Genomic DNA, 26,527 nt, shown 5'->3' with positions numbered 1-26,527 from the left:
CCAGGGGTGGGGCAGCTGGCAGTCTCAGCCGGCGGTGGGTGGTGGTGGTGCATCCAGGCACAGCTCTGACGACAGAGGTGGTCTGGGCACATGAGCACCACAGTTCTCTCGACAGACGGACAGCCTGCTTCCGGAACAACCCAAGGCACATACCCAGCAGCACTGGATGCTCTGAAACTCTAACCCGAAGTAGTCACTCTCTATCAGATTCAAGCGTGTCCACACTTGGGTCAGCAAGGTCTGGCCGTCACACTTGGGCTGCAGGAGAGGACGAGAGAGGCACAGATTCATGAAAGCGGTGGCAGGAGCCGCTTCCCACCCACACAGCTCCACCTAAGTCTCGGGCTTCACTCCGCCTTCCAGGGTGCAAGGATCATAAATGGTCTCAAAGCAAGGAAATGAAACTGACACCAAGGGCCAGCACTACACAGTGCACAGGTAAAGCTGCCGCCTGCGACGCCAGCACCCACGTTGGCGCTGGTTAGTTCCCAGGTGCTCCACTTCCTTTCCAGAGCCCTGCTACTGGTGTGGGAAAAGTGGCAACGGCCCAAGTATCTGGGCCCTGCACCGACGTGGGAGACTGAGATGAAGCTCCTGGCTTCAGCCTGGCCCAGGCATGGCTGTTGCAGACATCTGGGAAGTGAACCAGTGGATGGAAGATCTCTCTCTCTGTCTCTCATCTAACTCTGACTTTTAAAACAAATACACCTTTAAAAAAGACTCATCCCAAAACAATGCTCAGTTTTATATTTTCACTCATATTTCTCTGTACTTTTAGACTACAGAAACTGCATTTAGTTCCAGTAAACATCTTATCAAATAATTCAAACATTTACTGAAAGGCCTGGTCTCTCAGCCACTGGTTTCAGGACAGCTCAGTGAACGGCTCCTTATTCACAAACATCTCCCAAGAATTTCCCTACTGCCAGGGAGTAATATATGTATGTAACACATAACGTATGTATGTAGTACATAATGTATGTATGTAACACATAACGTATGTATGTAGTACATAATATATGTATGTAACACATAACGTATGTATGTAACACATAACGTATGTATGTAACACATAACGTATGTATGTAGTACATAATGTATGTATGTAACACATAACGTATGTATGTAACACATAACGTATGTATGTAATACCACCATCTTTCCCACGATGCCATTTAAAGACACCAGATTTTCAGTTTTTTTTTTTTATTTTTTTTTATTTTTGACAGGCAGAGTGGACAGTGAGAGAGAGACAGAGAGAAAGGTCTTCCTTTTGCCGTTGGTTCACCCTCCAATGGCCGCCGCGGTAGCGCGCTGTGACCGGCGCACCGCGCTGATCCGATGGCAGGAGCCAGGTGCTTCTCCTGGTCTCCCATGGGGTGCAGGGCCCAAGGACTTGGGCCATCCTCCACTGCACTCCCAGGCCACAGCAGAGAGCTGGCCTGGAAGAGGGGCAACCGGGACAGAATCCAGCACCCCGACCAGGACTAGAACCCGGTGTGCCGGCGCCGCAAGGTGGAGGATTAGCCTAGCGAGCCGCAGCGCCGGCCAATTTTCAGTGTTTTTAATACTACTCACCAAAACCATTTTCCACAGGCTCACTCTTAGAAGTGTGTATCAGTGCCTGGGATTCAGGCCACTGCTCACGACGTCACCACAGCCCGTGGCCCGGGCCACCGCTCACGGCGTCACCACAGCCCGTGGCCCGGGCCACCGCTCACGACGTCACCACAGCCCGTGACCCGGGCCACTGCTCACATCACCACAGCCTGTGGCCCGGGCCACCGCTCACGACGTCACCACAGCCCGTGACCCGGGCCACTGCTCACGATGTCACCACAGCCCGTGACCCGGGCCACTGCTGACGTCACCACAGCCCGTGGCCCGGGCCACCGCTCACGACGTCACCACAGCCCGTGGCCCGGGCCACCGCTCACGACGTCACCACAGCCCGTGACCCGGGCCACTGCTCACATCACCACAGCCTGTGGCCCGGGCCACCGCTCACGACGTCACCACAGCCCGTGACCCGGGCCACTGCTCACGATGTCACCACAGCCCGTGACCCGGGCCACTGCTGACGTCACCACAGCCCGTGACCCGGGCCACTGCTCACGTCACCACCAGCTTTGTTTTCAGGTCACTTACGCCTTTCACATGCCCTTTCTACCCTCCCACATCTTCTGTTCTTAAAATTCCCTTTCTGCTGTAAGGTACAGAATCCTGCACTGGCTCTCTCACTGGGTGCTCAACAAGTGCACTGGATTCGCCCTGGACGTAGAAGGCCCACAGCGCCGAAGCCACAGCTGGTGCCGAGGATGTGAGGCCTTGTGCTTCCCACACAGGCTGGGGGAGAGCAGCAGCAAGAACGTAACAAACACAGTCCGCACTCACAGCGCTCATGTCCTCCCCGAGCTCAGACACAAAGCACATTGTTGGAAACCCACAGCGATGAAGGCCACACGAGATTCTGTCTGGATGGCATCGGGGCGGAAGTGAGGCCCACAAAGGCCTCCTTTATTCTTTGTCTGCAGGGCTGTGGGCAGCTCCTTCATGGCTCTGTCCCTCCTGGGCCCACTTGCAGCTTCTCGCCAAGTCACACTGCTCCATGTCTCCCCTGGAACGAGCTCAGCCCCAGGTTTCCTTTTAGAATAGTGCACTTGACGATGAAAGCCACCGCAAAAGCTCACAGGCCACGGACGCCGCATGAAGTCACCTGGGCGTGGCCCCCTGGACTCCTGATGTCCTGCGCCGAGGCTTCGGTTCCACACTCGGAGCTCCTGCCCCACACAGGAGGTGTGGCTGCACGCTCCTGTTCCCAGGCGAGAGATCCACGGGGAGCTCCACAGGTACCACGGTCATTTCCACTGCAAGACCCGGGCAACCCAGAGCTCACGCGTCTGAGTCCACGTTCGTTCTACAGCAGCTCCAGGAAACTCAAGACCCCTGTCCTGGAGCTGCTGGCAGGGCTGGCAGACAGCTCTTCGCCCAGCAGGCTGCTCTCCCTGGCCAAGGGCTTTCCGTCGTCTTGCTGTCATGTGTGGGAGCAGCCCCGTACCAGCAGCCCCGTAGAGAACGCCTCCCTCATCACCCAGAGTCTGTGGCTTCTCGGGGTACGGTCTCTGACAATGTGCCTGGGAAGGCAGCAGTGACAGTCCAAGTACTTGGGACCCTGGCAGCTTCAGGCCATGGCTGCCTAAAAAACCCTTTGTCTCTGGTCTCGCTGCTACCTACCAAGTGCTTCTGTCTTTAAGTCCCCAGTGAACTCTCTGGGGACAGGCACCTGGCATCCCATGTGGGAGTGCCTGGGTTCAAGTCCCAGCTCTGCTCTTCACTCCGGTTTCTTCCTAAAGCACACTCTGGGAGGCAGCAGGTGGCCCAAGTACGTGGGTCCCTGTCACCCCTCTAGGAGATCCGGATTGAGTGCCCGGCTCCTGGCTTTGCCCTGGCCCAGCTTCAGCTGTTGTGGGAATTTGGGGAGTGAACCAGTGGATGGAAGCTCTGTACCTTCCAAATAATTAAATAAAAATTGTGACAGTTGCGCTCAGCAGTCCTGGGTTTGTTGTCGTCCCCCGAGGATTCCTGTGCTTGGGCTGCTCCAGGGGGGTCTCTCTAAGCTGGCAGTGCGTGGTACACACCCACCTGTTCCAGCAGTTTCCCACTGAACCAGCTTTAGAAAAGCAATTGGCCTGGAAGTGCAAGGGCCTACTTGGAGCCTCTCCATGTGTTCCGCTGATCTACACACACGTGCATCTCCCCAGCACGGCCCCACTGTGGTCATTTCTGCAGCTTGAAGGTCTGATAAGGGAATGTGTCAAGCTCCCAGCATGCTTCTCTTCCTGAGACTGTTTTTGGCTATCCTTTGCACTTCCATATAAATCTGATCAGCTTATCAATTCATGCAAAACAGCCAGTGAAGATTCTGATGGGCAGGCCGCATGCCAAGCCTGTAGAGGGCGTGGAGTGCTGCCACCTTAACCTGTAGAGGGCGTGGAGTGTTGTCACCTTAACCTGTAGAGGGCATGGAGTGTTGTCACCTTAACCTGTAGAGGGCGTGGAGTGTTGTCACCTTAACCTGTAGAGGGCGTGGAGTGTTGTCACCTTAACCTGTAGAGGGCGTGGAGTGCTGCCACCTTAACTGTAGAGGGCGTGGAGTGTTGTCACCTTAACCTGTAGAGGGTATGGAGTGTTGTCACCTTAACCTGTAGAGGGCGTGGAGTGTTGTCACCTTAACCTGTAGAGGGCGTGGAGTGTTGTCACCTTAACCTGTAGAGGGCGTGGAGTGCTGCCACCTTAACCTGTAGAGGGCGTGGAGTGCTGCCACCTTAACTGTAGAGGGCGTGGAGTGTTGTCACCTTAACCTGTAGAGGGTATGGAGTGTTGTCACCTTAACCTGTAGAGGGCGTGGAGTGTTGTCACCTTAACCTGTAGAGGGCGTGGAGTGTTGTCACCTTAACCTGTAGAGGGCGTGGAGTGCTGCCACCTTAACTGTAGAGGGTATGGAGTGTTGTCACCTTAACCTGTAGAGGGCGTGGAGTGCTGCCACCTTAACCTGTAGAGGGCGTGGAGTGTTGTCACCTTAACTGTAGAGGGCGTGGAGTGTTGTCACCTTAACCTGTAGAGGGCGTGGAGTGTTGTCACCTTAACCTGTAGAGGGTGTGGAGTGCTGCCACCTTAACCTGTAGAGGGCGTGGAGTGTTGTCACCTTAACCTGTAGAGGGTGTGGAGTGTTGTCACCTTAACCTGTAGAGGGCGTGGAGTGTTGTCACCTTAACCTGTAGAGGGCGTGGAGTGTTGTCACCTTAACCTGTAGAGGGCGTGGAGTGTTGTCACCTTAACCTGTAGAGGGCGTGGAGTGTTGTCACCTTAACTGTAGAGGGCGTGGAGTGTTGTCACCTTAACCTGTAGAGGGCGTGGAGTGTTGTCACCTTAACCTGTAGAGGGCGTGGAGTGTTGTCACCTTAACCTGTAGAGGGTGTGGAGTGCTGCCACCTTAACCTGTAGAGGGTGTGGAGTGTTGTCACCTTAACCTGTAGAGGGCGTGGAGTGTTGTCACCTTAACCTGTAGAGGGCGTGGAGTGTTGTCACCTTAACCTGTAGAGGGTGTGGAGTGCTGCCACCTTAACCTGTAGAGGGTATGGAGTGTTGTCACCTTAACTGTAGAGGGCGTGGAGTGTTGTCACCTTAACCTGTAGAGGGCGTGGAGTGTTGTCACCTTAACCTGTAGAGGGTGTGGAGTGTTGTCACCTTAACCTGTAGAGGGCGTGGAGTGTTGTCACCTTAACCTGTAGAGGGCATGGAGTGCTGCCACCTTAACCTGTAGAGGGCGTGGAGTGTTGTCACCTTAACTGTAGAGGGCGTGGAGTGTTGTCACCTTAACCTGTAGAGGGCGTGGAGTGCTGCCACCTTAACTGTAGAGGGCGTGGAGTGTTGTCACCTTAACCTGTAGAGGGCGTGGAGTGCTGCCACCTTAACCTGTAGAGGGCATGGAGTGCTGCCACCTTAACCTGTAGAGGGCGTGGAGTGTTGTCACCTTAACTGTAGAGGGCGTGGAGTGTTGTCACCTTAACCTGTAGAGGGCATGGAGTGTTGTCACCTTAACCTGTAGAGGGCGTGGAGTGTTGTCACCTTAACTGTAGAGGGCGTGGAGTGTTGTCACCTTAACTGTAGAGGGCGTGGAGTGTTGTCACCTTAACCTGTAGAGGGCGTGGAGTGCTGCCACCTTAACCTGTAGAGGGCGTGGAGTGCTGCCACCTTACCCTGTAGAGGGCGTGGAGTGCTGCCACCTTAACCTGTAGAGGGCGTGGAGTGTTGCCACCTTAACCTGTAGAGGGTGTGGAGTGCTGCCACCTTAACCTGTAGAGGGCGTGGAGTGTTGTCACCTTAACCTGTAGAGGGCGTGGAGTGCTGCCACCTTAACTGTAGAGGGCGTGGAGTGTTGCCACCTTAACCTGTAGAGGGCGTGGAGTGCTGCCACCTTAACTGTAGAGGGCGTGGAGTGTTGCCACCTTAAGGCATTAGTTTCTGATCCATGAGCACTGTCTGTTGTTCCATTTATTTAATTGTTTTTGGTTTCTTTCTTTTTCTACCTTTTATTTAATGAATACAAATTTCATGCATTTCTTAAGTACAATTTTAGGAATATAGTGATTCTTCCCACTGTGCCTGCCCTACCACCCCCACTCCCATTCCTCTTCTTCCTCCATTTCCAGTCTTATTTCATAGTAAGATCTATTTTCAGTTAACTTCATGCACAGAAGATTACGTCTATAGTAAAGAGTTCATTAATTTGTATGACAAAAGAAAGAAAAAAGCAAAAGAAAAATTAAAAAAGGAGGAGAATGAAACTATTTCTCACAGTCAAGGCAAGGACTGTTCAAAGTCATTGCATCTTGAAGTTAATTTCACTTTTTTTTAGGAAATAATTAACTTTAAATAAGCACCCAAGAGTGATTCATCTCTTGGGAGCGCTTAGACGTAACCGTAGCTTATTAGACATAAGCGTATCCCTCACTTACTGCATTAAGAGAAAGCAAGTCTTTGGGAACAGGTTTCATCATTAATTAAAGAAGCATCTAAGAAAACAAGCAATGGAGTTGGACACTTTGGCCTAACTAGAATTTATGAGACATAAGTATATCCTCCACTTAATACACTAAAATGGAATAAATCTCTGAAAACAAGTTTTATTGCTAACTCTCCTAATACAACTCTTTGAGGACAGAGGTTCTGCATGGGAAGTTAGTGCACAGTGACTCCTGCTGTTAATTTAACAATTAACACTCGTATGTATGACATCAGTGACCACCCAGGGATCTTGACATGAGCTGCCTGGGCTATGAGCCCTTTGGAATCCACAAACTCCATCAGTATTTAGATAAGACCATCAACAAAGTGGAAGGTCTCTCCTCCCTTCAGAAAAAATAACATTCTGGCCGGCGCCGCGGCTCACTAGGCTAATCCTCCGCCTTGCGGCGCCGGCACACCAGGTTCTAGTCCCGGTCGGGGCACCGATCCTGTCCCGGTTGCCCCTCTTCCAGGCCAGCTCTCTGCTGTGGCCAGGGAGTGCAGTGGAGGATGGCCCAAGTGCTTGGGCCCTGCACCCCATGGGAGACCAGGATAAGCACCTGGCTCCTGCCATCGGATCAGCGCGGTGCGCCGGCTGCAGTGCGCCAACCGTGGTGGCCATTGGAGGGTGAACCAACGGCAAAAGGAAGACCTTTCTCTCTGTCTCTCTCTCTCTGTCCACTCTGCCTGTAAAAAAAAAAAAAAAAAAAAAAAAAAAAAAGAACATTCTTTTTGTTGACCACTTTGAAAACTTTCCACTGGGGTCTCACCCACAGAGGTCACAGCGTCTTGGTTTTCCATGCCTGAAATGCTCTCATGGCAGTTTCTTTCAACAGTTTCATGGCTTGCAGTGCTTAAGTTTTGAGATTATTTGTTACATTATTACCTCTATGCCACAGTACTGGCCCCTTTGATGCTTTTAAGTGGACTAGTTTTCTTAATTTCATTTTAGGGTTATTCATTGCTAGTATCTAGAATTAAATTGATCTTTGTATATTGACTTTGAAAGTTCTCATTGGTTCTAGCAGCTTGAGTTTCTCAGGTGGACCCCTTGAGACTTCCTGTACACAGAGGACACCGTCTCACCACTAGCCTCACCTCTCCTCACCAATGAAGATGCCTTTTTCCCTTCTCCCCTAACTCCCTGATTGGATGAACTTCTAAACTTTACTTATCTATTTAAAAATGATCTTTAAATTTCTATTTGAGGTCGGCGCCATGGCTCAATAGGCTAATCCTCCGCCTGCGGCGCTGGCACACCGGGTTCTAGTCCCGGTCAGGGCGCCGGATTCCGTCCCGGGTTGCCCCTCTTCCTGTCCAGCTATCTGCTGTGGCCCGGGAAGACAGTGGAGGATGGCCCAAGTCCTTGGGCCCTGCACCCACATGGGAGACCAGGAGAAGCACCTGGCTCCTGGCTTCGGATCAGCACGGTGCGCCATCCACAGCGCGCCGGCTGCAGTGGCCATTTGATGGTGAACCAACGGAAAAGGAAGACCTTTCTCTCTGTCTCTCTGTCTCTCTCCACTCTGCCTTTCAAAAAAAATTTCTACTTGAAAGGCAGAGTGACAGAGCTCTTCCATTTGCTGGGTCACTCCCCAAATGGCTGCACTGACCAAAGCTGGGCCAGGCTGACACCAGGAGCTCCATCTGGGTCTCCCGCGTGAGTGTCAAGGGTCTAAGCATTAGCAGGCCATGATCTGCTGCTTTCCCACGCACATTAGCAGGGAGCTGGAAGAGGTGGAGCAGCTGGGAGCTCTGATATGGGTGCCAGCATTTCACGTGGTAGCTTAACCTGCTGTGTCTCAATGCTGGGCCCCTGTGTATTCATTTTAATTTTACTTGAAGGCAGACAGAGAGACAGAAAGAGAGCTCCGATCTCCTGTTCAGTTCTCAGAGGCCCACAATGGCCAATGCTGGGCCAGGCTGAAGCCAGGAGACTGGAGCTCCATGCAGGTCTCCCATGTCGGTGACAAGGACCCAAGTACTTGAGCCATCACTTGCTACCTACCAGGGTGCGCAAGAATCAGAAGCAGAGCTGGTGTGTGAGCCCAGGTGTAGGGTGGGACGGAGGAACCAAGTGGCATCTCAGCCACAGTGCCAAATGCCACCTGGGGGAGGTTTAAAAAACTCTTTGTACTTCAGTTTTCTCAAGCGTAAGACAGAACTAGTAAAAAGGCTAATAAGTGAGGATCAAATGAAATAAAACCACCAAGTGTTTTAGAATGTGGTACACACTAGTATTGGCCACTAGGCTGTATGTAAGAAGCACATCTGAAAGAAACAAGTCTGACAATAAAAGACTGGCACGGTTATACCAGGCCCACAGGAAGCACATAAAAGGCAAGGGACCCTGAATTTGACACAAAGCGTGGCTGAATTCTAGGCCACAAAGGCAGTGAGTGAATGGAATGGACGGGCTGCCAATCAAATGGAAAAAAGCAGTGGTACCAAGGTGACCACAATGTGTGTGTGTGTACAAGTGCACACAGGATGATGGTGTGTGTGTACAAGTGCACACAGGATGACGGTGTGTGTGTACAAGTGCGCACAGGATGACGGTGTGTGTGTACAAGTGCACACAGGGTGATGGTGTGTGTGTACAAGTGCACACAGGATGATGGTGTGTGTACAAGTGCACACACGACATGATGTGTGCGTACAAGTGCACACACGACATGATGTGTGCGTACAAGTGCACACACGATGATGGTGTGTGTGTACAAGTGCACACAGGATGATGGTGTGTGTACAAGTGCACACACGACATGATGTGTGCGTACAAGTGCACACACGACATGATGTGTGCGTACAAGTGCACACACGATGATGGTGTGTGTGTACAAGTGCACACAGGATGATGGTGTGTGTACAAGTGCGCACAGGATGATGATGTGTGTGTACAAGTGCGCACAGGATGATGGTGTGTGTGTACAAGTGCACACAGGATGATGGTGTGTGTGTACAAGTGCGCACAGGATGACGGTGTGTGTGTACAAGTGCGCACAGGGTGACGGTGTGTGTGTACAAGTGCACACAGGGTGATGGTGTGTGTGTACAAGTGCACACACGGTGATGGTGTGTGTGTACAAGTGCACACAGGATGATGGTGTGTGTGTACAAGTGCGCACAGGATGATGGTGTGTGTGTACAAGTGCGCACAGGATGACGGTGTGTGTGTACAAGTGCGCACAGGATGACGGTGTGTGTGTACAAGTGCGCACAGGATGACGGTGTGTGTGTACAAGTGCACACAGGATGACGGTGTGTGTGTACAAGTGCGCACAGGATGACGGTGTGTGTGTACAAGTGCACACAGGGTGATGGTGTGTGTGTACAAGTGCACACAGGATGATGGTGTGTGTACAAGTGCACACACGACATGATGTGTGCGTACAAGTGCACACACGACATGATGTGTGCGTACAAGTGCACACACGATGATGGTGTGTGTGTACAAGTGCACACAGGATGATGGTGTGTGTACAAGTGCACACACGACATGATGTGTGCGTACAAGTGCACACACGACATGATGTGTGCGTACAAGTGCACACACGATGATGGTGTGTGTGTACAAGTGCACACAGGATGATGGTGTGTGTACAAGTGCGCACAGGATGATGATGTGTGTGTACAAGTGCGCACAGGATGATGGTGTGTGTGTACAAGTGCACACAGGATGATGGTGTGTGTGTACAAGTGCGCACAGGATGACGGTGTGTGTGTACAAGTGCGCACAGGGTGACGGTGTGTGTGTACAAGTGCACACAGGGTGATGGTGTGTGTGTACAAGTGCACACACGGTGATGGTGTGTGTGTACAAGTGCACACAGGATGATGGTGTGTGTGTACAAGTGCGCACAGGATGATGGTGTGTGTGTACAAGTGCGCACAGGATGACGGTGTGTGTGTACAAGTGCGCACAGGATGACGGTGTGTGTGTACAAGTGCGCACAGGATGACGGTGTGTGTGTACAAGTGCGCACAGGATGATGGTGTGTGTACAAGTGCACACAGGATGATGGTGTGTGTGTACAAGTGCACACAGGATGATGGTGTGTGTGTACAAGTGCACACAGGATAATGGTGTGTACAAGTGCACACAGGATGATGGTGTGTGTGTACAAGTGCGCACAGGATGATGATGTGTGTGTACAAGAGCACACAGGATGACGGTGTGTGTGTACAAGTGTGCACAGGATGATGTGTGTGTACAAGTGCACACAGGATGACGGTGTGTGTGTACAAGTGCGCACAGGATGACGGTGTGTGTGTACAAGTGCACACAGGATGATGGTGTGTGTGTACAAGTGCACACACGATGATGGTGTGTGTGTACAAGTGCACACAGGATGATGATGTGTGTGTACAAGTGCACACAGGATGATGGTGTGTGTGTGTACAAGTGCACACAGGATGATGGTGTGTGTGTACAAGTGCACACAGGATGATGGTGTGTGTGTACAAGTGCACACAGGATAATGGTGTGTACAAGTGCACACAGGATGATGGTGTGTGTGTACAAGTGCGCACAGGATGATGATGTGTGTGTACAAGTGCACACAGGATGACGGTGTGTGTGTACAAGTGCGCACAGGATGACGGTGTGTGTGTACAAGTGCACACAGGGTGATGGTGTGTGTGTACAAGTGCACACACGATGATGGTGTGTGTGTACAAGTGCACACACGATGATGGTGTGTGTGTACAAGTGCACACAGGATGATGATGTGTGTGTACAAGTGCGCACAGGATGATGGTGTGTGTACAAGTGCACACAGGATGATGATGTGTGTGTACAAGTGCACACAGGATGATGGTGTGTGTGTACAAGTGCACACAGGATAATGGTGTGTACAAGTGCACACAGGATGATGGTGTGTGTGTACAAGTGCGCACAGGATGATGATGTGTGTGTACAAGTGCACACAGGATGACGGTGTGTGTGTACAAGTGCGCACAGGATGACGGTGTGTGTGTACAAGTGCACACAGGGTGATGGTGTGTGTGTACAAGTGCACACACGATGATGGTGTGTGTGTACAAGTGCACACAGGATGATGATGTGTGTGTACAAGTGCACACAGGATGATGGTGTGTGTGTGTACAAGTGCACACACGATGATGGTGTGTGTGTACAAGTGCACACAGGATGATGGTGTGTGTGTACAAGTGCACACAGGATGATGATGTGTGTGTACAAGTGCACACACATACACACACAAATGTGAGGTAAATGCATATGACCAAAATATCGGATTATTTGTAGGTATAGACAAACAGAAAACTTTTTTCTCCATATACTTCTATACCGACTGAATTTTTTTGAGTGTGTATTTATAACTTGAAAAATATGAAAAAAGCTTTCTAGGGTAGAAAATATAGAACATACAACAGAAAAATATAATTATTTTATAACCTCCTTTGACTAATTAAAAATAGCAGCACCAATTTCCCAGAACAAATGAGAATTCTTGCCAGGTCTCACTGCTCTGGATGGACTCGTGCCGGGGACTCAGCACAGCACCCTGGGCTCCAGGTCTCACTGCTCTGGATGGACTCGTGCCGGGGACTCAGCACAGCACCCTGGGCTCCAGGTCTCACTGCTCTGGATGGACTCGTGCCGGGGACTCAGCACAGCACCCTGGGCTCCAGGTCTCACTGCTCTGGATGGACTCGTGCCGGGGACTCAGCACAGCACCCTGGGCTCCAGGTCTCACTGCTCTGGATGGACTCGTGCCGGGGACTCAGCACTGCACCCTGGGCTCCAGGTCTCACTGCTCTGGATGGACTCGTGCCGGGGACTCAGCACAGCACCCTGGGCTCCAGGTCTCACTGCTCTGGATGGACTCGTGCCGGGGACTCAGCACAGCACCCTGGGCTCCAGGTCTCACTGCTCTGGATGGACTCGTGCTGGGGACTCAGCACAGCACCCTGGGCTCCAGGTCTCACTGCTCTGGATGGACTCGTGCCGGGGACTCAGCACAGCACCCTGGGCTCCAGGTCTCACTGCTCTGGATGGACTCGTGCCGGGGACTCAGCACTGCACCCTGGGCTCCCAGCAAAAGCTGATGGGAGACTCAGGGGACCTGTTTTTATTTTTCATATCGATATGCTAACAAGTTAAATTTTAGATGATGTTAAGACTTCACATAATCTGTAAGCTGCTTCTTGATTCAGTTTGCCATCTGGCCACTGAGGGCATCTCAGGCACACAGGGAGCAGATGAAGACCTCTGCCCCTGCCTTTCAGGAAAAAAAATGATTAAAAAAAAGTAAAAACAATGATTTCTTGGAAAGGAGAGAGAACTACGTTTCTACCACTCGCCGTTCAGAGTCTGGGTTCTCCCACACACATGAAGACAATCAGCAGCAGGATCAGCTCTCTCAAGACTGGAGATGAACTCTAAGCAGAGCTAGCACAATCTAGGGACCCGTACGGCAGGTGCAAGCTTCCACAGAGCCCCTGGGCACGGAGAAGGAAGAGCTGCACTCGTTCTCATAAACAACCAATGAATGGAGAGCAAGAACTGGCAGCAAACCAGCGCCGCGGCTCACTAGGCTAATCCTCCGCCTGCGGCGTCGGCACCCCGAGTTCTAGTCCCGGTCGGGGCGCCAGATTCTGTCCCGGTCACTCCTCTTCCAGTCCAGCTCTCTGCTGTGGCCTGGGAAGGCAGTGGAGGATGGCCCAAGTGCTTGGGCCCTGCACCCGCATGGGAGACCAGGAGGAAGCACCTGGCTCCTGGCTTCGGATTGGCACAGCGCCGGCCATGGCAGCCATTTGGGGGGTGAACCAACGGAAGGAAGACCTTTCTCTCTGTGTCTCTCACTGTCTAACTCTGCCTGTCAAAAAAAAAAAAAAAAAGAAAAGAAAAAAAGAAAAAGAAAAAGAAAAAGAAAGAAATGGCAGCAGTGAAAGGTGCCCAGAGACCGCTATAGACCAGTGGGGCTCAGGCAGGGGAGTGCACACGCCTCTTCTCAATCCTGCCCAGCACCATGCCCAGGGCACACCTGACCAGCCCTTGGCAAGCCTGGACCCCAGCTGGGTGTGAAAGGCCACACAGACTGGGCTGGAGGCAGGAGTCAGGATGAGCTGGGAGTTGCTCCAGGGTCAGGCCCCATGCCTGGCGGGTAGAGGGGAGAAGGAGAGCAGGAAGAGGCACACAGAACCGGGACCAGCAGGACAACAGGGAAAAGGCACCGTGACTGCGTGCTCCCCCATAGGCCAAGGAGAGAGTAATGCCACACCATTCATGGAGGGCTGAGAATGGGCTCATCCACAACTCAGGCATCACACCTGTGCACATGGGGACACGCACACGGGACACAGCAACACTGCAGATACACACGTGAGCACACGGGGACACACAGCAACACTGCATGTACACACATGAGCACACGGGACACACACAGGAGGTACACAGCAACACTGCAGCACTCACACACATGAGCACACGGGGACACACACAGCAACACTGCATGTACACACATGAGCACACGGGACACACACAGGAGGTACACAGCAACACTGCAGATACACATGTGAGCACACGGGACACACAGCAACACTGCAGATACACACATGAGCACACGGGACACACACAGGAGGTACACAGCAACACTGCAGCACTCACACACATGAGCACACGGGGACACACACAGCAACACTGCATTTACACACAGGAGCACACGGGACACACACAACACTGCATTTACACACATGAGCACACGGGACACACACAGGAGGTACACAGCAACACTGCATTTACACACATGAGCACACAGGACACACACAACACTGCATTTACACACGTGAGCACACGGGACACACCAGCAGCGTGCAGCCTGCTTCCAGGGAGTTCAGGCAGGGAAGGCAGGGGAGAGCTGCAGCTGACAGTGCTTCCCAGTCCAGCCGAGCAGCCCAGCTCAGCTCCCAGGAATCAAAGCTCAACAGAATCCGATTTCCTTCCTGATCAGCAGTGGCCATGCCAGGTGAGGATGCAGTCAGCACTTCTGGGCTGGGAGAAGTCCCAGGTACCCTGGAGGCCACTGTCATCTCCTGCACGGGTCACTGACGGCCACAGCCTTGGGTGCTCCAGAGATGGGCTTGCAAGTCAAGGTTCCTGGGCAGCAGGACTGCTTCTGGGACAGCTGAGATCCTGCAGCAACTGTCACTCTGTCACAAAGCTGGGGCAATGGCACATGCACCCCAACGGGGACCCACGGCGGGTGTCCCCGGCCCAGGCTGCAACACACCAGCCTTGCTTATGCTTGGGATATCCAGTGTGTGCATGTGTGTGCACGGTGTGCGCCGACTGCTCCCAGACAAGAGCGAACGCTTCCACATCTCGGCCACTTTCCTGGGCACCACAGTCAAGATCAACTTTCCAGGGACAAGAGCAGGTTTTTAAAAGTGAGGGCAGAGCCACATAATAGCTGTGCACCCAGAGACTCTGCCATTATCTCCTGACCCCAGAAGCCGAGTTCTGACCTCCTTCTGAGGCCAGGGCAATGCAAGCTCTGCATTTATCCGCCGGATTTAGGACGCGCATGTGGGAACGGTGACAAACATCTGGCTGTGATACTTTCTGGAATTTCAACCGTTCCTCCCTGGCCAGGGTGGAGGCAGGAAGTTTCCACTGGAGTTGTTAACTGAAAATGTCTGCCTCCACGCCGACATGTCCCCATGTGCTCACGTGTGCAGGGAAGGGAGAGCTTCTGCGATTCTTCAGAACAAAAGAGAAGAACAAAAGCAAGCCCGGGCTAAACCTTTGTGTATGTTAGAGAAAAGGAAAACAGGAGAATGAGAAATAACCCAGATCACAGCACGCGTGTCAGGCCTGAGCCCCAGTGGCCAGCCCAGGGGCAGGACACCCCCGCCCGTGGGCACAACAGCACCTGGAGCTCCACCACTGCCGCACACCAGCTTCCAGGCAGTGGGGGACACGCACCTCCCCTCAGCAGCTGCGCGGACCGTGAAGGATGCGTGAGGGAAGCAAGTGTTCAGAGAACGCCCTTGCCAGGGCGGGGCTCAGTCACCCAAGGCCAGCACCTTCCCGTGCACAGACATGGCTAACAGCGACAGCACCAGCTCTGCAGTGTTCAGCACCCAGACAAGGCAACTTCCAGATGGTGTTAAAGAATGTAGAGCTCTGGGCAGGGGCTGTAGCACAGTGGTTGAGCCACCACCTGCAGCTCCGGCACCCATACGGGTGCTGGTTTGAGTCCCAGAAGCTCCACTTCTGATCCAGCTCCCTGCTGTGGCCTGGGAAAGCAGTGGAGGATGGCCCAAGTGCCTGGGGCCCTGCACCCACTTGGGAGACCTGGAAAAAGCTCCTGGCTTTGGATTGGCCCGCTCCAGTCATTGCGGCCACTTGGGGAGTAAAGAAATAGATGGAAGACCTTTCTGTCTTTCCCTCTCTCTGTCTGTAATTCTTCCTTTCAAGTAAATAAATAAAATCTTAAAAAAAAATAAGAAAAAGAAAGCACAGCCCACTTGCACGCTTCACAAGGTGGGACCCACAAATGTGCCGTTCTGATGGGCGGCCATGGCTGGCGCACGGGCTGCAGACAGGAGATCCAGCACAGCAGCCCATGCTGCTCTGGACTTGGGTTGGCATTAAAGCAAAAAGTAAGTATTTTTTTAATTAATTGATTTATTTTTGATTGTTTTATTTGAAGAGCAGAGTTACAGAGGGGGCAGGGAGGTGGGGAGGTGGGGAGGTGGGGAGGTGGGGAGCTGGGGAGGTGGGGAGGTGGGGAGGTGGGGAGGGAGAGAGAGAGAGAGAAAGAGAAAGAAAGAGAATTTTCCACCTGCTGATTCACTCCCCAAAGGGCACAACAGCCTGAAGCCAGCAGCCAGGAGCTACTTGCAGGTCTCCCATGTGGGTGTGGGGGGGCCCAAGGACCTGGCTCATCCTTCAGTGCTTTCCTAGGCACATTAGCAGGGAGCTGGATCGGAAGTGGAGCAGCCAGGACTCAAACAGGTGCCCACATGGGATGTTGGTGTTGCAGGAAGCAGCTTAATCCATTATGCCACAATGCCCCTCCCCATTTTTGGCTTTAAAGATTTATTTATTTATTTGAAAAGGAGTCACAGAGAGAGAGAGAGAGAGACAGAGACAGAGACAGAAAGAGAGAGAAAGGCAGAGAGGCAGAACTTCTATCCTTCACTCCCCAAATGGATCCCACAGCTGGGCAAGGCCGAAACCAGGAGCATGGGGCTCCATCAGGGTCTCCTACGTGGGTGCCAGGGATGCAGGGACGTAGGCCATTTCCACTGCTTTTCCAGAAACATTAGCAGGGAGCTGGGTAGAAATGGAGCAGCCAGGACCTGAACTTCAGCTCATAAGGGATGCCAGAATCGCAGGCAGCAGCTTGACCGGCTGTGCCACACGCTCGTCCCAAAAGTATTTTTAAAATAGCTAAATGTGGCCGGCGCTGCGGCTCAATAGGCTAATCCTCTGCCTGCGGCACAGGCACACCAGGTTCTAGTCCCGGTCGGGGCATGGGATTCTGTCCCGGTTGCTCCTCTTCCAGGCCAGCTCTCTGCTGTGGCCTGGGAGTGCAGTGGAGGATGGCCCATGTGCCTGGGCCCTGCACCCCACGGGAGACCAGGAGAAGCACCTGGCTCCTGGCTTCGGATCAGCGCGGTGCGCCGGCCGCAGCGCGCCGGCCATTGGAGGGTGAACCAACGGCAAAAGGAAGAAGACCTTTCTCTGTCTCTCTCTCTCACTGTCCACTCTGCCTGTCAAAACCAAAAACAAAACAAAACAAAAAAACAAAAAACAGCTAAATGTTGGAACTGGCACTGTGGCGGAGTGGGTAAAGCTGCCACCTGTGGCAGCATCCCAAATGAGCACACCCACCCCCCACTGCTCTACTTTGATCCAGCTCCTTGTTAATGTGTCTGGGAAAGCAGTGCAAGGTGGCCCAAGCGCTTGGGTCCCTGCACCCACGTGGGAGACCCAGAAGAAGCTCCTGGCTCCTGGCTTCGGATCAGCCCAGCACCAGCCGTTGTGGCCACTTGGGGAGTAAACCAGCAGATGGAAAATGGATCTCTCTCTCTCTCTCTGTAACTCTGCTTTTCAAACAAACAAAAAATCAGCTAAATGTCAAATTATCCCCTAAGTTAAAAAGGTCCTTTAACTAGAAGCTTTCAGTATCATCTTGGAGGGTGGGGTCCCACGGTCAGCTCTGCCACCATGTACTCCCGGAAGCTGCTGTTCCCAAGCCCGTCTCCTTGGACAGACACTACTACTTCTCAAGACTGAAGTGACAACAAATCAAAAACAAAACAAAACAACAAACCTGCGCAAGCAAAACCGAATCCGCGAGGCTGGAAAACACTGCTACAGCAAGCACGTCAGCCAAATGGAGCTTCTGATGTCATTCCTGAGCGAGGCACAGCTCCAAACACCAGTGGATTCAGTGAAGCCCCTGCCCCCAGAACCTGCCTTCCAGGAGGGGGCGGCTTCCCTGAGACACACCCACTGGGCCCGGGGCCCGCCAGTGCTGGACGCCACAGCCCTGCAGCCTTGGCCCCGGTAAGGCCAGCTCAGCCCAGTCCAGAAGCGGCACCAACACAGCACGTGGCTAGTGGGATTCTTAAGTATTTGTGTGTGTGTGTGCTTCAAGATTTACTTACTAGAAAGGCAGAGGAACAGAGAGAAAGAGATCTTCCATCAGTTAGTTCAGTCCTCAAACGGCTACAACAGCAGGCTGGGCAAGGCTGAAGCCAGGAGCCTGGAACCCAGTCCCAGTCTCCCATGTGGGTACAGGCTCAAAGACCTGGGCGTCCCCCACTGCCCTCCCAGGCACACTAGCAGGGAACTGGATCTGAAGTGGAGCAGCCGGGACTTGAACTGGAGCCCATAATGGATGCTGGCGTCACAGGTGGGGGCCCAACCCACTGTACCACAGTGCTGGCCCCAGTGTTGGTTGTTTGAGGTTACTAGGTTTTAGGGTGGCTTGCTAGTCAGCAAAGCTGACCCGCACAGCTGAGGGGGACAAGGCACTGGGAAGCAGAGTACAACACCGTAGAGCCCAACCTGCTAGGTTCTGATGCCAGTGCGGACAGGCGCCCTCAGCCTTCAGGACGGCACCGCGGCGGCCTGGGCCCAGGGCCTGGATGCTCAGGAGAGTTTCTTAGGGCTGCATCTCAGACTCATCCACACTGTGCTTCTCCTCTCTGTTAGGTCCTAGTTTTAGCTGCTAAAGCTCATTAAGCAGAGAAAAAAAAAAAAAAATCCTCTAAAAGCAGATTCTAAATAATGTCATTTTTAAACTTTCTTCTGGGGCCAGTGCTGTGGCATAGTGGGTAAAGTTGCTGCCTACAGTGCTAGAATCCCATGTGGGCACTGGTTTATTTTTTTATTTTTATTTTTTTCAAAGATTTTTAATTTATTTATTTGACAGGTAGAGTTACAGATAGTGAGAGAGAGAGAGACAGAGAGAAAGGTCTTCCCTCCGCTGGCTCACTCCCAAATGGCTGGTGCTGCGTTGACCGAAGCCAGGAGCCAGGTGCTCTCTCCCGGTCTCCCATGCAGGTGCAGGGCCCAAGCAGTGCCCACTGCACTCCCGGGCCACAGCAGAGAGCTGGACTGGAAGAGGAGCAACCAGGACTAGAACTCGGCTTGGGCGCTGGTTTGAGTCCTGGCTGCTCCACTTCCGATCCAGCTCTCTGCTGTGGCCTGGGAAAAGCAGCGGAAGATGGCTCAGTCCTTGGGCCCCTGCACCCCATGGGAGACTCAGAAGAAGCTCCTGGTTCCTGGCTTTGGATCAGCAAAGCTCCAGCTGTTGTGGCCATTTGGGGAGTGAACCAGCGAATGGGAAACCTCTCTATCTTTCTGCTTCTGTCTCTCTGTAACTCTGTCTTTCAAATCAATATAGGGGGCTGGCGCCGTGGCGTAGTGGGTGAAGCTGCAGCCTGTAGTGCCGTCATCCCATATGGGCGCCGGTTTGAGTCCCGGCTGCTCTACCTCCTATCCAGCATTCTGCTATGGCCTGGGCAAGCAGTAGAAGATGGCCCAAATCCATGGGCCCCTGCATCCGCATGGGAGACCCAGAAGAAGCTCCTGGCTCCTGGCTTCAGATTGGCACAGCTCCAGCCGTTGCGGCTAAATGGGGAGTGAACCAGCGGATGGAAGCCCTCTTTATGTCTGCCTCTCCTTCTCTCTCCGTGTAACTCTTTCAAGTAAAATAAATAATTCTTAAAAACAAACAAAAAAACACAAATAAATAGATCTTAAAAAAACAAAAAACCTTTCTTCTGAAATTCTGAGCCCAGACCACAGCAAAATGTGTGTGTCAGAGGCACCAGTCCCCAGGCCTCTAAGGGGTCTCCTGTGGGAGAGGCTGGGGGTGGGGGTGTGGGTGCAGCCAGCTCTGCAGGATTCCAGGGCTGCCTCCTCCCAACAGGATGGTCCGGTTCCGCGGTCTCAGTGGCAGCTCTGTGATCCTAGATTTCCTCTGATAAGACTCACCCCCCAGCTCTCTGCATTCTGACCCCACCCAGATCCTTGGGGGAGGGGTTTCTCCCCTCCAGGCAGTCTACAGCCAGGCAGCCCCAGAGCCTCAGGGAGGTTCCCTGTGTCCTCACTGCCTTGCACTGTACCCCAACTTCTTAATGCAGCCCCCAAGCAAAAGAAACCTTCTGCTGCAGCTGGCATTCACTCTCTTGTCCTATTTTTTTTTAACATTAAGAGCAGAATAAGCTTTAAAGATATTATTTCATTTAAATTGTGTTTATTTATTGGACAGGCAGAGAGAGAGAGAGAGAGAGAGAGGGAATCTCCCACCCACTGTACACTCCCCAGATGCTGGCAATAGCTAGGAAGTGCCAGAGCTGGGATCTGGGAGCTCAGCCCAAGGTGTCCCAGGTGCAGGCAGGGACCCATTATCTCAGCCACCACTGCCGCCTCCAAGGCCTGAACGAGCAGAGCTGAAACCGGAAATCCAACCCAGGCGCCCTGCATGTGGAAGCTGGACGCCCTCCCTACCAGGACAAATGCCTGCCCCAAAGATGTAATTTTACACCAATTTGAAGAAACTAGAATAGGTAATGTATTTATGCAATACATATGAAAATAAGTAGGTAATTTTAAAAAGAATACTGCTTCAGTATACCACATCAGTCTAAAAGCAACAGTGCTACTGAAGCCTGATACACACACACACACACACACATATATACTTTAAACATTTATTTGAAAGGCAGAGAGAGGGAGGGAAGACAGAGATCGAGGTCAGAGTCTGAGTCAGGTCAAAGCCAGATTATTTGGGGTCTCCCATGTGGGTGCAGAGGCCCAAGCACTTGGGGTCATCTTCTGTTGCTTTTCCCAGGCCACTGGCAGGGAGCTGGATCAGAAGTGGGGCAGCCGAACTTGAACCGGCGCCAATATGGAATGCTGGCATCACATTCCGGTTGAGCTACAATGCCGGCCCAAAGCAGTGGAAGATGGCCCAAGTGTTTGGGCCCCTGTTACCCACATGAGAGATCCAGATAAAGCTCTTGGCTTCAGCCTGCCTTAGTCCCGGCCACTGAGGCCATCTGGAGAGTGAACCAGCAGATGGAAGACCTCTCTGTCTCCCTCTCTCTGTCTGGAACTCTGACTTGAAATAAATAAATCTTTTTTTAAAAAAATACTGTTTTCATTTTGTTTGAAAGGCAGACAGAGAGAGCGAGTGAGCGAGCCTCTATTCCAGTTTATTCCTGTTTACTCCCTAAATACCCACAACATCCAGGGCTGGTCCAGGCTGAAGCCAGGAGCCAGGAGCTCCATCTGGATCTCTCATGTGGATGGCAGAGACCCAAGCAGTTGAGCCACCACTGCTGCCTCCAGTGGCGTGCCTCAGCAGGAAGCTGGACTTGAAGCGGTGCCGGGACTGCGATGTGGGCTGCGGGCATCCCAATCAGCGTCTTCACGGCTGAGCCTAACAGCCACCCCTACATCCAATTATTTCTGACAACATCATCAGCGTCATTTACGACCAGGGAATTTTCAACATAAGGATGTTCTCACTGCTGACCCCAGAAAGGACCACATCAACCTTGTGCGCGATGCCCTGCTCTACTTGGCCGACCAGAGCTGACCACAGTGGACAGCGGCGTCCCCCATGGTGGCCTGGGGTGAACACCTGCTCTTGGCCACCCTGTTAGAAGGAGGGGTGCAAAGTGGCAATGAGATCAGCATTCCAAAGGAAAGATGGAGAACGGCAGTTTCCAGACTCCGGGGAGCAGCTCTGACCGGCTGTCTCCGAAGACCTTACCGTGGCCAGCAGTAAACGTGCAGCCCCTCCGCCCGGCCTGGGCCACCACGCCCGTACACTGCACACCGCGCTGCTCACCTCAATGTCGAACACCTCCACGGTGCTGTCCAGCAGCTTCACCCTGACGTGCAGGTGCTTCTCCTGCGTCCTGGGTGGGAGCCTCTGTCCAGGCTCAAGGGTGCTAACTCCCAAGGGGGTCTGGGTGCCCAGGCGTGTCCCTGCTGCCTGCAGGACTCTGTACGTCCCCTCTATCTCACCCATTCTCCACCAGCCGAGAGCAAACACTCTGAAATGAAAGAACACACCAAGGAGCTGCTACAGGTAGGTGTTAAGGCAGTGTTAAAAAATAACCAGGAAATTCCTGTTGAGTCTTAAGTTACATCAAAATAGAGTTAAAATCTCAGGTGGAGCATGAAATGACAAGCATCAGTAAGGCAACAGCATCGCCTGTTGCCCCACAGGCCAGGTACACACATGAACACAAGCGACCCCCCCCAAGACCTCAGTAAACAGTGACATCATCACCTCCACCTAGCAGAGGCAGGGCCAGGCTGTGTGCCTGCCCAACTCCTGTCTCCCTCTGCTCACAGCACCATGTGGAGGGCGGCTGTGCCCCTCCCTCTCTCCTGTGCTGACTGTGCGGTGTAGAAGGTGACTCAGTGGGAGGAGCCTGCCAGAGTGGGTGGAAGCAGCCAGGCTGGCCTTGCTGGCTCTGCACTTCCTGTGGTTTTCCCAGGGTGGACTGGTTGCCAGCAGGGGTCTGCAGGGGATTCAGGTAGGGAACTGAGAGGACTGCCTGGGCGCGGGTGCGAGGACCACCTCCTCCTCTCAACAACCTGTTATTAACTCCCACAGTCCACTTGGCAGGTGACAACCTTGAGGCTGTGCCAGGGCCACATGGCTTCCAGCACCTCTCAACCCTTGGTGCCAAGTGGTTGTTGCTACCAGAGCACAAGCAGGTTAAGTACCAGCTAGGATCTGTTCATACCTGTTGCTTTTTAATTATATTGTTCTGTGCTGGCAATTTTCCTTATGTTTGAAAATAAACTCCAGAAACAGTGGTGAAATGGGCTAAAAATGCTAGATATTCAATCAACAAAGAACGCAGAACTGAGTACATTATTACGGGTTTTGCTTTATCACCTTCAAAAAGTCTCCCGGGGGCAGGTGTTCGGTGCAGTAGCTAGGATGCCCACTGCGTCCCAGCTGCAGTGCCCACTCTAGGCCCTGCAGCACTCTGGGAGGTGCCAGTGATGGCTCATGTAGTTGGGTCCCTGCCACCCACGTGAGAGACCCAGATTGAGTTCTGGCTCCTGGCTTTGCCCTGGCCCAGCCCTGGTATTGTGGGCATTTGAGGAGTGAACCAATGGATAGTAAGCTCCTTCTGTCTCTTTCTACCCTCAAATGAATAAAATAAATAAAAATTTAAAATATCTTCCATTAATTTGTGGTAAGCACTCTAAGAAGTACCCTCTCTAACTTACATGCTGACATCCCTGAGTCTCTGGTCTTTTCTTCTGTGTTATGATTATTTTGTTATCCAGACAAGCCAAATCAAGAAAAATTTTTTTAAATTAAATCCAAAAAGCTTCTCAGGACTCACTGCTCAGTAATTCCTGCAGCACATGTGAGCCTACCCGGTGAACGCAATCTTTCCCACAAACCCAATCTAGCAAACAAGGCCACTAAATGCCAGAAGGATAACATGTGCTCTGTAAGCAGGGTATGGAGGCGCCTGTCTCCTCTCAAATCCTACCAGAGCCGGCACCAGCACCAATGAGCAGGCCACTCCTCTCACACCCGTCACCTCAGCACAGCTCACACCCGTCACCTCAGCACAGCTCACACCCCATCACCTCAGACCCCTCTCACACCCGTCACCTCAGCACAGCTCACACCCGTCACCTCAGCACCCCTCTCACACCCGTCACCTCAGCACAGCTCACACCCGTCACCTCAGCACCCCTGTCACACCCATCACCTCAGCACCCCTCTCACACCCATCACCTCAGCACCCCTTTCACACACATCACCTCAGCACCCTTCTCACACCCCGTCACCTCAGCACAGCTCACACCCGTCACCTCAGCACAGCTCACACCCGTCACCTCAGCACCCTTCTCACACCCATCACCTCAGTACCCCTCTCACACCCATCACCTCACACCCCTCTCACACCCGTCACCTCAGCACCCCTCTCACACCCGTCACCTCAGTACCCCTCTCACACCCATCACCTCAGCACCCCTTTCACACCCATCACCTCAGCACCCCTCTCACACCCGTCACCTCAGCACAGCTCACACCCATCACCTCAGCACCCCTCTCACACCCATCACCTCAGCACCCCTCTCACACCCGTCACCTCAGCACCCCTCTCACACCCGTCACCTCAGCACCCCTCTCACACCCGTCACCTCAGCACCCCTCACACCTGTCACCTCAGCACCCCTCACACACCCATCACCTCAGCACCCCTCACACACCCGTCACCTCAGCACCCCTCACACTCGTCACCTCAGCACCCCTCACACACCCGTCACCTCAGCACCCCTCTCACACCCGTCACCTCAGCACCCCTCTCACACCCGTCACCTCAGCACCCCTCTCACACCCGTCACCTCAGCACCCCTCTCACACCCGTCACCTCAGCACCCCTCTCACACCCGTCACCTCAGCACCCCTCTCACACCCATCACCTCAGCACCCCTTTCACACACATCACCTCAGCACCCCTCTCACACCCCGTCACCTCAGCACAGCTCACACCCGTCACCTCAGCACAGCTCACACCCATCACCTCAGCACCCTTCTCACACCCATCACCTCAGCACAGCTCACACCTGTCACCTCAGCACCCCTCTCACACCCATCACCTCAGCACCCCTCACACCCGTCACCTCAGCACCCCTCACACCTGTCACCTCAGCACAGCTCACACCCATCACCTCAGCACAGCTCACACCCATCACCTCACACCCCTCTCACACCCATCACCTCAGCACCCCTCTCACATCCATCACCTCAGTACCCCTCTCACACCCCGTCACCTCAGCACCCCTCACACCCATCACCTCACACCCCTCTCATACACATCACCTCAGCACCCCTCACATCCAGCACCTCTCACACCCACCACCTCAGAACCCCCTCTCAAGGCTGCAAGCTTCCCAAGGCAGGAGCTCAACTGGGACAGTAAATTTCTGCTCAGCATTTATAATATTTTGGCATGAAAGAATATGAACAGGGGCCGGAGCTTTGGTGTAGTGGGGAAGGCCACCACCTTCAGTGCTGGCATCCCATATGGGCGCCGGTTCAAGATCCGGATGTCCACTTCCGATCCAGCTCTCTGCTATGGCCTGGGAATGCAGTGGAAGATGGCCCAAGTCCTTGGGCCTCTGCACCCATGTGGGAAGAAGTTCTTGGCTCCTGCCTTCAGATAGGCACAGCTCTGGCCATTGTGGCCATCTGGGGAGTGAACCAGTGGGTGGAAGATCTCCCTCTCTCTCTGCCTCTGCCTCTCTGTAACTCTTTCAAATAAATAAATACATCTTTAAAAAAAAAAGAATATGAACAGTCCCATCACTGTACATTGTCCACACCACAGTGACGACACACTAGATCATGTCCCATCATGCAATGACTGTACACACTGTAGTCAGGACACACCAGATCATGTCCCATCACACAATGCACTGTCCACACCACAGTGACCACACACTAGATCACGTCCCATGACGCAGTGCACTGTACACACCACAGTGACCACACACTAGATCACGTCCCATCACACGATGCACTGTCCACACCACAGTGACCACACACTAGATCACGTCCCATCACGCGATGCACTGTCCACACCACAGTGACCACACACTAGGTCACGTCCCATCACGCGATGCACTGTCCACACCACAGTGACCACACACTAGATCACGTCCCATCACGCGATGCACTGTCCACACCACAGTGACCACACACTAGGTCACGTCCCATCACGCGATGCACTGTACACACCACAGTGACCACACACTAGGTCACGTCCCATCACGCGATGCACTGTACACACCACAGTGACCACACACTAGGTCACGTCCCATCACGCGATGCACTGTACACACCACAGTGACCACACACTAGGTCACGTCCCATCACGCGATGCACTGTCCACACCACAGTGACCACACACTAGATCACGTCCCATCACGCGATGCACTGTCCACACCACAGTGACCACACACTAGGTCACGTCCCATCACGCGATGCACTGTACACACCACAGTGACCACACACTAGGTCACGTCCCATCACGCGATGCACTGTACACACCACAGTGACCACACACTAGGTCACGTCCCATCACGCGATGCACTGTACACACCACAGTGACCACACACTAGGTCACGTCCCATCACGCGATGCACTGTCCACACCACAGTGACCACACACTAGATCACGTCCCATCACGCGATGCACTGTCCACACCACAGTGACCACACACTAGGTCACGTCCCATCACGCGATGCACTGTACACATCACAGTGACCACACACTAGATCACGTCCCATCACGCAATGCACTGTACATAGCACAGAGTGAGGACACACTGAGCAGCCAGGACTCAGACTGGTATTTCAATGTGGGACGTGGTATTGCAGGTTGGCTTAACCCACTGCCCCATGACACTGGCC

At 53.1% G+C, this 26,527-nt stretch overlaps 1 protein-coding gene across 3 annotated transcripts in view; it reads right to left on the bottom strand.

Moving 5' to 3' along the window:
* The window catches only part of FARP2 (FERM, ARH/RhoGEF and pleckstrin domain protein 2), a 98,464-nt gene that overhangs the window by 57,146 nt on the left and 14,791 nt on the right, over positions 1-26,527 (bottom strand). For all 3 annotated transcript variants that reach the window (XM_062194282.1, XM_062194304.1, XM_062194293.1), the window contains exons 2-3: positions 21,915-22,122; positions 154-258 (exon numbers count right to left, since the gene is read on the bottom strand). In XM_062194282.1, coding sequence (XP_062050266.1) covers positions 154-258; positions 21,915-22,097 — 288 coding nt within the window. In that variant the 5' untranslated portion in view covers positions 22,098-22,122. The remainder of the gene's footprint in view (positions 1-153; positions 259-21,914; positions 22,123-26,527) is intronic.

This window comes from Lepus europaeus, chromosome 1 (assembly GCF_033115175.1).
Source record: "Lepus europaeus isolate LE1 chromosome 1, mLepTim1.pri, whole genome shotgun sequence".
Classification (NCBI taxonomy): Eukaryota; Metazoa; Chordata; class Mammalia; order Lagomorpha; family Leporidae; genus Lepus; species Lepus europaeus.
The sequence above is the reverse complement of the archived record's forward strand: the minus strand, read 5'-3'. Positions and strand labels throughout refer to the sequence as shown.